This window comes from Athene cunicularia (genome assembly GCF_003259725.1).
Source record: "Athene cunicularia isolate RWA chromosome 28 unlocalized genomic scaffold, athCun1 chr28_part1, whole genome shotgun sequence".
NCBI lineage: Eukaryota > Metazoa > Chordata > Aves > Strigiformes > Strigidae > Athene > Athene cunicularia.
This window is the reverse complement of record NW_020799139.1, coordinates 1,583,395-1,596,291: the sequence shown is the minus strand read 5'-3', so window position 1 is coordinate 1,596,291 and position 12,897 is coordinate 1,583,395. Positions and strand designations below refer to the sequence as shown.

The window sequence follows — 12,897 nt, the reverse complement described above, 5'->3', positions numbered from 1 at the left end:
ACAGGGGAAGAGGAGCCTGACGCGCTTGGCACAGACACCTGCCAAACACCTGAGAAGCGGGACTGGCTGGCAGGGCAGCGGGCAGAAAGCTGCCGGGGGTCGCCCGGTGAGGGGTGGGAAGGCGCCAACAACCGCAGCTTCCCTCTCACGCTGCGTTTCACCTCAGGCTGGGCCGCCCCGCGCGGGGAACCGGGGGAGGGAGCTGCCCGTACCCGCACGCCGTGCTCACGGGAATCCGCCCGGGCCGAGCTCAACGTGGGGGGTCCGGGGCGCCGGGAAGGTGCTGGCAGCGTTAGCGGTTCGGCAGCGGGAGGACCTTCCCCGGCGCCCGTGTCCCGGTCAGGGACGGCATTGTGCTGTTTTGCTACAGGATAAAAATGGCCTCTCGGCGGAACACACGGGAGACGTTTGATGCTGTGGTGCAGGACAAAGTTAAAAGGTATCGCATGGACCGGAGTGATGCTATAGAGGACACAATCCATCATTTTAAAGGTAATGAAACCCGGGCATGACGTGCCGCGGCTTATACCAGCTATTCTGGTAACAGCTATGTAAGATTGCTTGCCTTCCATTTACCTCAAATGTGGACTTGTGCTGGTGTTTTTCCACATCCATTTTTATTTAGGAGGCGAATCGCATGGTATGACTGACACTATTTTAACGTGGAATGCAAATTCTAGGCAAAAAAACGAATTTCAAACAAAGGAATTCTGTTCAGGCTGCATCAGAGAGTGGGTCCAATTTCAGAGAGCTCACCAGAGACATCGCTGCAGGATGGAATTCTGTTGATGTATGATAAGTTAAATAAATGTAGGAGTGCATTTGAAGCCTTTGCGTCTTTGTATTTCATGTTCTTTTTGGAGAAAATGCTAAAAGCAAGACGTTAATAGTGTGAACGTATACAAAGTATGTTCTGCAAATTCTTTTATCTTCTAAATTTGATATTTAAAGTGTCTAGAAAAATAACTTGGATTACATTCATAGGAAATTGAGAGTTTTAAAATGAGATCTCGTCTATTTTCTTAGAGTTGTAGAAGCTCCAAAGAAATAATTTACTTTAAATACTTTATTTGTTCAACTGTTCTGTACTTTCTGAATTTAACTACTGGAATTAGGATTCTTGGATGCTTTGCAGGAGACTCCAGTATTTCTGATTTTAATGTTATCTTAGATAATTGTGTATGTGTTTGTAGAAAATAGGATCTTCTGTTCAGCTGGAATTCTGACATTCAGTGTGGATACAGAAAGTGCACGCTTTTGGTATTTTTACATCTGAGAAATCCAGGTAGAAGCATTTGTGCACATTAGCATCTTCCTAGACTGAGAAAGTTGTAAGCAAGTAGAAAAGGGGGTTTATAGCAGAACTTGCGTTTCAGCTTTAGTGAGAGTAGACTTTTTAATAAATTGTTTTGTCATGTGTGTTTAGTCATGGTTAATGATGTGCTGCTTCTTGCTTATTATAAATTATTCAGTGCTTGAGGAAGCAAATGGGAATATCCCAAAGTTAGATATGTGTACTGTTCTTCACAAGTTTTGATGTGTTGACTTGTGTCTAAATGTGTCTATTAAATTTTTTCCCTTAATACTACTTGCAGCACATTGGTGTATTTCTGTTTTTATCGTTACAGCTCATTCAAGGCCAGTCCCAAGACCAAGATACGAAGATAGTTTTCAGGATGATGGAAGATATACTCATGACAACACCCAGCACCATCCACACGATGACTGGAGCGAAGACCCTAGAGATGAGTATCCAGGACCTTCATATAGATCTACTAGTCCTCTCATAAGGAAAGATAACTATTACCATGAACAGTATGGACGCCCGGCGTCTCATGACCGGGAATTTGGCCGTCCAGCGTCTCGTGACCGGGAGTTTGGGCGTCCAGCTTCGCACGACCGGGAGTACGGGCGTCCAGCTTCGCATGACCGGGAGTACGGGCACCCGGCATCTCGCGACCGGGAATACGGGCACCCGGCTTCCCACGACCGGGAGTACGGGCGCCCAACTTCCCATGACCGGGAGTATGGCGGCCTGGCTTCTCATGACCAGGACTATGGCCCTCCTGACTCTTGGGAATCCACCGGACCACATGAAACTGATTTTAGCTCCTCAGATATTTTAGGTGATTTTAGATCACCGGGGCTGATGGAAGATGAATATGGCAACATGGAGAATCAGGAGTATGATGTCGACTTTGGAATTCAATCTGACAGTGAGTTCCGACCCCCGATACGGAGGGGCAACATTGGCAGGGGAAGAGCTCTGCGAGGAAAGCGTATTACCAGGGGTGCTGTGAAAACTAAAGTATTCAAAGGAGAGATCAAAACTCCCCTAAAGAAATGGAACACTAAAAAAGTGCAGCCAGGCCCTGATCAGAAGCCGGCTCTGCAACCTGATCAAATGCCAGAAGCTGCTGAACGACCTAACCAGAGGCCGGTGACACTCCAGCGCCCTAATCAAAAGTTGCCTCCACGACTTAATCAGAGGCCAACTATTACAACCCAGAGACCTATTCTCAGGCTCCCAAAGCCCGCGCATGTTTTCAGAAATCTCAATTTTGACCTTGTGGACAAATCGGACATTTTTTCAACATTTGGAATAGAAATTATAAAATGGGCTGGGTTTCACGCAATAAAAAACGATGCAGAATTTTCCCGGCTCTTTGGAGCTCTCTTTGAGCTAGAGACAGAAACCTGTGCAAAAATGCTTGCTTCGTTCAAATGCTCCTTAAAGCCGGAACACAGAGATTATTGTTTCTTTACTATCAAGAGTTTACAACATGCTGCTCTGAAAACTCCCAAAGTGGACAATGAGTTTTTAAATATGCTGTTGGACAAGGGTGCTGTGAAAACAAAGAATTGCTTCTTTGAAATAATAAAACCTTTTGATAAATACATAATGAGGCTACAAGACCGCCTCCTAAAAGGTGTTACGCCGCTGCTTATGGCCTGCAACGCTTATGAATTAAGCATTAAGACGAGTGGGTTTGGTAATCCAAGAGAAATGGCGAGTGCTTTTGAGACCACTGTTTCTCTTTGTCGTAAGTCTTTAGCACTTCTAGGTCAGACCTTTGCACTAGCATCTGTTTTCAGGCAGGAGAAAATACTTGAAGCCGTCGGACTCCAGGAAATGGCTCCAGCACCGACACTATTCCCAAACTTTGATGATTCAACGTTGTTTGGAAGGGAGTACATTGAAAACTTGAAGGCTTGGTTGGAGAAGAGTGGATATCCAATTCAGATGAAAAAAACTGAACCGGAGTCCACAGTACAGCTTAAAAAACCCTCTCCTGACATAAAAGTTAAAAGTGAGTGAACTGCTATAAGATACTTTACAGTATGTAATTTTCTTATTCGTTGCTAGCATTTTATCTTAATTTTTATGGTTTCGTTAGGTCAGGAATTCCTAATTCTGGGAATTCCATGTAAATCTCTGGCAGTGCTGAAGCAGGTAGTAAACACTGTCTGTTGTAGCAATCGCTTTCAGCTCTGTGGATGAAAGCATGTCTCCTTCCTCCCCTCTCCTGCCCATGCTTATACTTTAAACCTAGGATTTTCACCTTGTGCCCTTGGCTGCTTCAGCTGCCCTACCCTCCAGCTTCACAACTTCGAGGTAGGGAGGCCAGGACCACAGCTGTAACTAACATCACAGAGTAAGTATTTGCATATAAGCAAATTCAGAGATGTTACCATTACTGCTTTTATCAGAGGCAGGATATACTAGGAGTACTGTCTCCTCTGCTGTACTAGGACATCTAGTTCTTCCTCTCTACTATACTCATCTGTTTTTTCCTAATTGAACTTCAGATACTTTCACATGGGGCACTGACACTGAGTGGCTTATAATTTGGAGCTCATCCCTTCAAAGTGCTGTTCAAATATACTTAATTTTCCCCAAAATCCTTTTGGTGCAATAAGTAATTGCCTTTTAAAGGATGGCTTAACTTGCCCAGAATGGCAAAGGATAAGTTTCTTAAACCACAGTGCTTCTTAAACTGTCCTAGAATCTAAGTTTAGTTGAGAAAACAGAAAGTTTCTGAGGTTTCCTTAATTTATTCTAAGTATTAAGTGCAGCCTTTTTTGTATTAATATTATTGTGGTTTAAACCCAGCTGGCAGCCAAGCACCACGCAGCCACTCGTGCACCCTCCAGCACCCTGGGGTTAGGGGAGAGAATTGGAGGGGTGAAGGGAAGGAGACTCATAGGTTGAGATAAAAACAGTTTACTAATTGAAATAAACCAGACTAATAATAGTAACAATAATAGAAAATGCAAATGGGTAATGCACAATGCACCATCCACCGACTGATGCCCAGCCCGTTCCCGGGTAGTGATCCCAGAGAAGAGAATATCCCAAAAACTGCAATCCCAGGAGCAAGAGCCCCCCCACTTCCCAGCCAACCATCGTTTATAGGCTGAGCATGATGTTACGTGATACGGACTATTCCCTTGGCCAGTTTGGGTCCATTGCTCTGGCTGTTTTCCCTCCCAGCTTCTTGTGTACCTGCACACTGGCAGACTGTGGGGACTTGAAAAGTCCTTGATTTCTTAGCAGCAGCTGAAACATCAGCGTATTATCAACATTCTCCTACCAAATCCCACACTGAATCCAAACCACAGCACTATTCTAGCTGCCGAGAAGAAAAACTACCTCTATCCCAGCTATAACCAGGAGACATATGTTGAAAAATTGCAAATGTCAGTGTGTCAAAGAATAGAAAAGATGACATATTGATACTCTGTTGATGAGAATAATACAATGACTGCATTTTATTTCTTCCTACAGCCCCACAGCGAGCTGATCGGAAAGTTGTAGAGACAATTGAACAGTTAGTGAATAGCATTGTTTCAGGAACCTTGTCTGCCAAAGAGAGAAACGCTCAGAAGAACTGTCCTGAATATTGGTAGGTGTGTTTGAACAGGATGCTGTAATACTACTCTCTGATGAAGATATTTGGAATATATTTCATTAAATTCAGTATTTTATTCAGTGGCCGTAAGATGGTCTGTTGTACATTTAATCAGACTTCTTGAAGATGTTTTCTCAGCTCATTATACTTCCTGATATCCCAGGAAATTGTCCTGTTGCTTCTGTTTTCTCTAGTAGAACATGTTCCTTTTGATCTGTCAATAATGACTGTATGTCAATCCAAATGCAAGATGTTAAAAGCAATTTACATTTATGAGATTAAAATAGTAAGCAAACGTAGTTAATAGAAACATACAGTAAGGTAACACTTACGGATCTGGTGTTCTATGAATAATGTTGCCAAGAAAAGCTGCAACACTTCCAGGTGTAATGATATTTTAATATGACAGTATCTCTTCATGTGTGAATTGCAGCATAGCTGATTAATTACTAGCCAGATGATTTATGTCAAAACCCTCCATCATTTATTTGCTTAGCATACTGTACTTACTGCTTTAGAAGTGGAATTGGCTGTTATTCTGAGAAAAACCTACGCAGGCTAACGTTAATGTAGCAACTGGTGTACATCCCTGGAAAAAAGATGGATTGCTACTGAGTTTCTGCTCTGAGAATTCGAGAACAGTTATGCTTTCAGCTTAGGTTTTCATTTTATTTATATGATTTTGTTTAGGTTCTTGTCAGATGAAGATAGTCTAGAATACAAGTATTACAGACTGAAGTTGTCAGAGGTGCAAAGGCGGACATCATCTGGAAAGGAAGCAGGTGGTGAGGGCAGAACACTAGAAGAATCTGCAACGGAATCCGTCAGGGCCATGTTGTATGCCAGGAAAGTTGCAAGTATTAAGAGAAGGTTGTTTAAAAGAAAAAGGCTTGGAATTGTCATACAACATGGTATTCGAGGAAGGAAGGTGAGGAGAGCCACCATAGGGACGCAGACCCTGCTTTCGGCCGGGACAGTGCTGAAGCACCAAGACAAGCACCTTCAAGGTTCAGTCCAGTCAAAGCCATCTGGATCAGAAACCAGCCTGTCTGAGAAGAATTCTTCCCTCGATACCTCATCCTCACAACGGGCCGCCAGTTCCGAGGTCTCTCTGCCAGCAGAAGAAAGGACAGATTCTGAGGATTTATTAGCACCACCTGAACTTTTCCCACCATTGTCCTCTCAGTTTCCTGATGGTAAGTCAAGATTAGATTTTAAATTTTAAGTTATACAAGAGAAGAATTGCATTGAATGTTCTGCTGGAAATTCTAAAAAACATTTATTTTGCTAAAGTAGATAGCTCTCAACTGTATTGACCTTCCAGTGATGCAGATTTTGTATGAAGCTGTAGATAACAAGCATTCTGTTTCTTGCAGTGGATGCTAAAACAATGGAAACTGCTGAGAAGCTTGCCAAGTTTGTTGCTCAGGTAGGACCAGAAATTGAGCAGTTCAGCATAGACAACAGTGCAGATAACCCAGACCTCTGGTGAGTAACCTGCACCTTTATCTGTGTAAATGGGATGATAAGAAAAATCAAAATGCATCTGAACAATTCCTAAGGAGACATTTCTTTTTATTGTTTGTTGAGGTGTATGCTTTTATTCAACCTGTATAGGGAACAGAGGATTTTGAGCAATACTCTGTTGTCCTGCTCAGCATCTCCATTAATGGTGAATACCTGCAATATCTAAGAAAGAAAAACATGTCTCCCAAATAAGTACATGACTGATACATGTATTTTTCCTTTTATGTCCTAAGTAATCAGCTTGCATCTTGAAACAGTGGTCTGCCAAAGTATTTGCAATCTTGTTATTTTTTTAAGTGAGGTTTTGAATACAGTGGCCTAAGTGCTCTAGTGGAAATTAGCACAGGTTTTTCTCTTTTAGTCATACTGTGCCAACAAAAAATGGAGCCCTATTTGTTCCTCAGAATCAATACACTTATCTCCACATAGACTGCATGACTGAAATTTGGAAGGCCTGAATTCTCTCTGGGATCTGCTGTTTGTCTTCTGGGTCACCCAGAGCTAGCACCTTGTCTTAGTTTCTCCATCTGTGTAATGAATATAATTGTACTGAATTTTTTACAACACAGTTTGAGAAGTGCTAACAAGCAGTCTGTCAGAACTGAGGAGAATGAGTGATGTTCTTACTACATGTTGTCGGGGAATCCTACAGTTCTACAAAAACACACCTAGAATGACCATTCAAAAATTAATAAGGGATTTATTTCAAATGTCTTGCTTCAGGCTAGCTAAAGAAAATCTCTTTCTGATATTACTTGCACTGTAACTTTTGCTCAGGTTTCTACAAGATCGAAACAGTTCTGCTTTCAAATTTTACCGAATGAAAGTCTATGAGCTATGTCCATCTATTAACTTCAGTGCTGTGTCAGAAGCAACTGATGCCGGGGAAAGTGCTAAGCCTGAAGAGAGAAATTTGGATATTTCAGAAGAGGAAGAGGATGAAGAAGAAGAAGAGGAAGAAGATAATGAGGAGGAAGCTGAGTTTGAGGAGGATGTCTCCCAGCCTTTGGAAGAAATGGAAATGGAGCAAGCAGAGGAGGGAGAAGAGGATGACATGTCAGCAGGTAGAAGTGTGGAAAACCTAGCTGAAGAGATGATTTCCAAAACAGGAGAGGAAATTTCAGCAGGTGAAATGCAGCTAGCCACATCATCTGACGGTGCTATGCCAAATCTGTCGACACAGGCATCAACTCCTGCTCCTGGTACCCTATTTCCTCGCAAACGGATCAGCAGCAAGTCTCTGAAAGTTGGTATGATTCCTGCATCTAAAAGGATTTGCCTCATAGAAGAACCAAAAGGTGAGTGGTACTTAAAGGGACTTTGTAGGTATCAGTACAGAACTCCTGGGTTTCATGGACTTCGTTACTGACTGTCACTGACTAAAAGAATTACATTTCTTTAATACAAAAAATGAGTACAATGTTCACTTTAAAGGTTCATCCAACTGACAAAGGAGGATCTGAAGAAACTGTGTAACAGTTTTTTTATTATAGTGCAACAGCAAAGTTTGTGTCCAACATCGTTCAGCAAATATTCTCTTAAGTATATGTGAATGTTGTCTTCTCTCTGCTGCTTAAAAAACTCACGGTAGTGGGTTTTGCGGTTTTTGGGTTTTTTTTTTAATCAGTGTATGGAAGATTTAACAGACTTAAGTATAGCACTGAACCCATTTTGAGTGTTTAACTAAATATATTTAGATGTTGAATTGGCCTGTCAAATTTTGTCAATATGGCTACAGCAGGGCTAGGTCATGATATTCTAACAATTGAGAAATAAGTAGCTTAAAACCAGGTCTGCACCTATTTTAACAAATGTCTTGTCTTTGCATAATGATTTTTATTGGTGAAGGTTGTCATTTGTGATATGAAAATGATATACAATAACCTTGTTTAAGTCCAGTCTGAATTTTCTATCAGAGTATTGCAGAAGCTCAGGGAAATGAAAGCTCTAAAGTCCTTACAGTATGTCATCCATCAGTGTATTGCTGGCATGGTATGTCCAAAAGTAAATACATGCATGTACTAATTACCTTATTTGTGGTGGAGGGGAAAAAAATGTCTTACCGTTTCTTTTCTCTTTTTATTTATTTATTATTCTCATCTTTGTTGTTGGTTCTGATTTTAGACCAAAGCATTGAGTTAGAGTCCCACTTCACATGTACTTTTAGATTTCCATATTAAAATTGTTTTTCTTTACAGCTGAATTTTATCTTTGATTTGACTTGCAGTGCATGAACCTGTCAGAATTGCTTATGATAGGCCTCGTGGTTGCCCAGTTACAAAGAAGAAGAAGGTAAAGAACTTTTCTGGTTTGGCATTGCATTCTGAGAATCAACTATCTTTACAAGGGACAGCCTCTGAAAATGTGTCATTGTCATAAAATCAAATTTAAACCTGAAGAGCCTGGTCCTGAAAAAGACTGGACTAAATCTGAGAAGAGCCATGGCTCCTGTTGTCTTTTAACTACCCGTGTCAAAATGAAAATTTTACAATTGGAGCACTATCGAAAAGCTGTGTGTTAATCTTGCCTTTTATTTTTAAAAATTAAGAAGGACATCAGTGCTTTGCTGTCTGGAAAATACGCTGTAATTTTCCAAATCTGGTGAGATGTTATTTGACTGCTTCTGTATTTGTGATAGGGATTTAGTCATCAGGTCATTCCATATTTGTTATTAAAATAGCAAAGAATACGCTTTCATATTTTTTAAAAGGTAGTTATCTTTTTCAATAATGTAATTAAACAGTTTGAGAACCTGGAACATATGTTTTATATTTTATAAACTGGCAAGGCAGGTATTTACTCTTTGATAGATGTTTTCTGTGTAGGTAGTTAAGTAGTGCTGCTTAGAAGATATTTCTGTATATCCAGAAATTCAAACACAGTTTATGGGGTGGGATTTGAGGGATTTTTAATACGTGATCTCCCTGTATCACAAAAAGACCCTTTGTTTTTCTGGTTTTTTTTCTTCTCCATAGAAACCAAAAGATTTAGAATTTTCACACAAGAAACTGACAAACAGAAATGTGGGTTTCCAGATGCTTCAGAAGATGGGCTGGCAAGAAGGACATGGCCTTGGTACACGAGGAAAAGGGATCAGAGAGCCTGTGAAAGTGTATGTAATGGGAACACACTGCAGAAATTTGACAGCTCTGGAAAAGGCTGGGATTCTAATAATAACTGTGTTTATCTAACCCACCTAGAGGTGGCCAGTTCAGTGTTTGGTTTCCTTCTTGGCACTGGCCTCCACAAAGTTGAGCGTGGAGACTTCACGCATTTTTTTGGCCAGGCTGGGCAAAGTCTGGTCTGGAAGGTGGCTGGCTGTTTCTTGCCATCCAGTTTGACATCACTGAAGGTTGCAGCATGAATGCTGCAGTGTGCGGACGCTTTCTAAAGATACATGGGTGCCCCTGTTCTTCAGGAGGTGTTTTTTGTTTGGTGTATTTGGGTGTTTTTAACCTGTTTATCCTGGGGATCTCCTTGCTACCACGCCAGGTACATAACATATAAATAGACTTTAGGAATATCATACACAGTACTCCTAGGTTTAGGCAACAAATTTTTTTTCACTCTTAATTATGTGATTCGTTCCACTGCATACTGAAAGAGGTAAGTGCATCTGCCAGAAGGTAAGTGTGCTTCTTCCTTTAAAACATACTTTTGCTTTTGAATCTTCATTTTTGTCTTTTAAAGTTGTTGTACCCAGTGTCCACTGCTGCCAGCACGGAGAATGGATAATACCTCCTTCAACTCACTGACCGAATAAGGAGGCAGAAGCTATTTCTTTCTCTCTGAACCCATATAACAAGCTTTCTAGTCCACACCACGTAGCCTGTGATTTAACAATCTTCTTTCTCCAAGGATTTCTGTTTTTTTCGTGCACTGGACAGTACTGGTCATTTTAGTTGATCGGATACTTCTGGTTATTTGCTTTCTTTTTTCCTTACTGCTCCATATGGTCCAGTGGCCATCACTATATTTTCTGTGTTTCCTTCAGCAGCAAACCAAAAGTGAGAAAACAGCTTACTTCATCTGTAGCTCTCTTGTGTTCACCACTGTGAGAACCTTGGTTCTTAACCTCAGAACTTGTTGAAACTAAATATACGAATAATCTTAATCTTTTTTTTTTTTTCTTTAGCTCCTGGCACAAGTTTTGCTGCACAACTTTTCATGAGCTGTTTAATTGTATCTGGTCTGACAGCCCACTAGATTCTAAAAGTTTCTGACCATCTTTAAGAACTGCATTTTTAGTATGGGAAAATACAGTTTTTCCAGCTTGAGACCACTGCTATGTCACACTTGTAAAGACACCTGCAAAGAGTAGTGAAGCACTGCTCTCTGTACCTCTTACAAAAACTTGTTGACCTTTTCTGTAACATAGAGAGAACTCCATAGTATTGATTATTTTCATGGTGTGCACCTCACTTTCCCATCAAAGTAATTCCTTGGACAATACTTTGGGACAATCTCAGTGAGGATGAAACCAGTGCAGTTTGACATTTTGCTCTCTTGTTAGTTGCTTTGATACAGTGCAGGGTTTTTTTTTCTTATTTAGTAATCTGTAGCCTCTACTCTTTCCTCCCGTTTTGAAAACTACTAGGTCTTCAGTTGATGGCTTGTTTAAAAGTCCACGTGCTGTTTGATCTCATTCTCTGAGCAAAAAGGGGATGGATTAATAATGGGAGAGACTCCAATTCTAGTGTGGAACATACCTTGATCATTACAGAATGCTGATACCTAAAGCTGATGTATTCAGGCACATCAATTGTTACACAAAGAAACTTGAGGCCCTTTTTTGTTGTGAAAGCTTAAAGCTTGTCTCTGGCTGTGAGAGCAAGTCATATTGCCAGGAGAAGATGTTTTTTTTATTTATGTTACATTAAAAGATGTGTGAATTGCATGGTGACTTATGGAAATGGTGGTCCAGAAGTTTTAAATGGAGTTTCATGTTAGTCTTGTGAGCTGTTCCCTCTCTTGAGAACTGATTTGTCACAGCTATGGGTCTAAACAATTTTATGGTTCAGGAAATGCTTTAAAAAAAAAACCCTAAACAAACCAAACTCCAAAGCAGAATACTGTTACGGGATAGACCCCCGCTCTGAGTACTTATGTCTTTGATTAGTAATTTAAAATGTAACTTAACTTGATTGTACAGTTGCCAAGTCAGACTGTACCATTTGGAAGAAGAAACAGCACCTGGGGTTTCTGCTGTGGACTGTAAAGTTGAATTTGCTTTTTAGAGTCTGTGAATATTAATTTACAATTGCATAAGAACCGACTTGGCTTAAGTGGAACTATTATTACAGAATCTGGATAAGAGTTTTTCTTTATTCTACTTAAGGTCCTCAGATTTTACCCTGATGGTGTGGCAATCCCCATTTCAGTACATGGGGCAGGGCAGTGTAAAACATTTTTCGTGCTTCATATGATGAAATCTTTTATAGATAATACTAATGTAACTGACCTGAGGATAAAACTGATACAGAGGATCATTCCTGTGGCAGAGGTTTCATTAATCGTAGTGTTGCAGTGTCTATGTTCTTACGCACATAGCCTGGAGAAAGAGATGGTTTTTAATTATTTGTATCTCTGCATTCTTGTGGGTCATCCTCTCTGTCTACTTCCAGGGCAGAAAGTTGTTTTGATATTGTTGAGGCCTGTCTGCTTCTGTTGGCATGTGTGGACAAAGAGAGAGATGAATTAATGACTCATTTTTCTTGGAAGGGTGGGAGCTCCAGGTTTCATCTATAGCGTGTGTCCTGCAAGACTTGAGTTTGCTTTGGGTGCTAGAAATTTTAAGCAAGCAGCATTATGTTCCCTTGGTAAAAATCTAATCTTTTATCCAGAGTTAATGTGGTGTTTCCTACTTATTCCTCAAAGTCTCTGACTTCTGTCGTGTTTGAAATGTGGGAAACAAGGCAATTTTTGCCATCTTTTTGACAGAGGATCCTATCTACCATGAATAAAGTGGTTAAATTTCATGTAAGAATTTGATGTGTTAGATGACTACATCTTCACTGCTCCCTTCATATCGTCGGAGCATTTTCTTCTGGTGGGTATTTGCATGTGTAATGGGAGGTGGGAGTTGGTTTACAGTTGATCTGCTATGCCAGGTACCGAGCCTCCGCTCCCCTTCTCCCCCAGATGAAGCAGAATTACTTTCCACTTGAATTGTGTCTATGTTGGGAGCTATTGTTTAGATCTCTTCTGCACATTGTCAAATGTAACAGAAACAGAGTGTTCTAACTATTCATTTTACTCCCTAGGGGTGCTACCTCTGCAGGGGAGGGCTTGGGTGTTGCAGGGGAAGAAAATAAAGAAGATGCATTTGATGTTTTCCGTCAAAGAATGATACAAATGTACAGGCAGAAAAGAGCAAGTAAATAGGTATGTGCAATGGACACGTCTGGTTTATGAATTCCTGCAAACATTAAAATACCAGGGCTTTTTAAGTCTTCCT

General features: G+C 40.8%; 1 protein-coding gene across 4 annotated transcripts in view; it reads left to right on the top strand.

Moving 5' to 3' along the window:
* The first annotated feature begins 74 nt into the window (after nt 1-74).
* SUGP2 (SURP and G-patch domain containing 2) overlaps nt 75-12,897 on the top strand; it is a 29,233-nt gene continuing 16,410 nt past the window's right edge. For 2 of the 4 annotated variants that reach the window (XM_026865044.1, XM_026865045.1), the window contains exons 1-9: nt 378-492; nt 1,629-3,311; nt 4,790-4,907; nt 5,604-6,109; nt 6,290-6,401; nt 7,218-7,738; nt 8,668-8,732; nt 9,416-9,552; nt 12,704-12,824. In XM_026865044.1, the coding sequence (XP_026720845.1) occupies nt 378-492; nt 1,629-3,311; nt 4,790-4,907; nt 5,604-6,109; nt 6,290-6,401; nt 7,218-7,738; nt 8,668-8,732; nt 9,416-9,552; nt 12,704-12,824 (3,378 nt within the window). Of the gene's footprint in view, nt 493-1,628; nt 3,312-4,789; nt 4,908-5,603; nt 6,110-6,289; nt 6,402-7,217; nt 7,739-8,667; nt 8,733-9,415; nt 9,553-12,703; nt 12,825-12,897 lie in introns of those variants that run through there. The other 2 variants (XR_003400032.1, XR_003400031.1) reach the window with 2 other exon arrangements.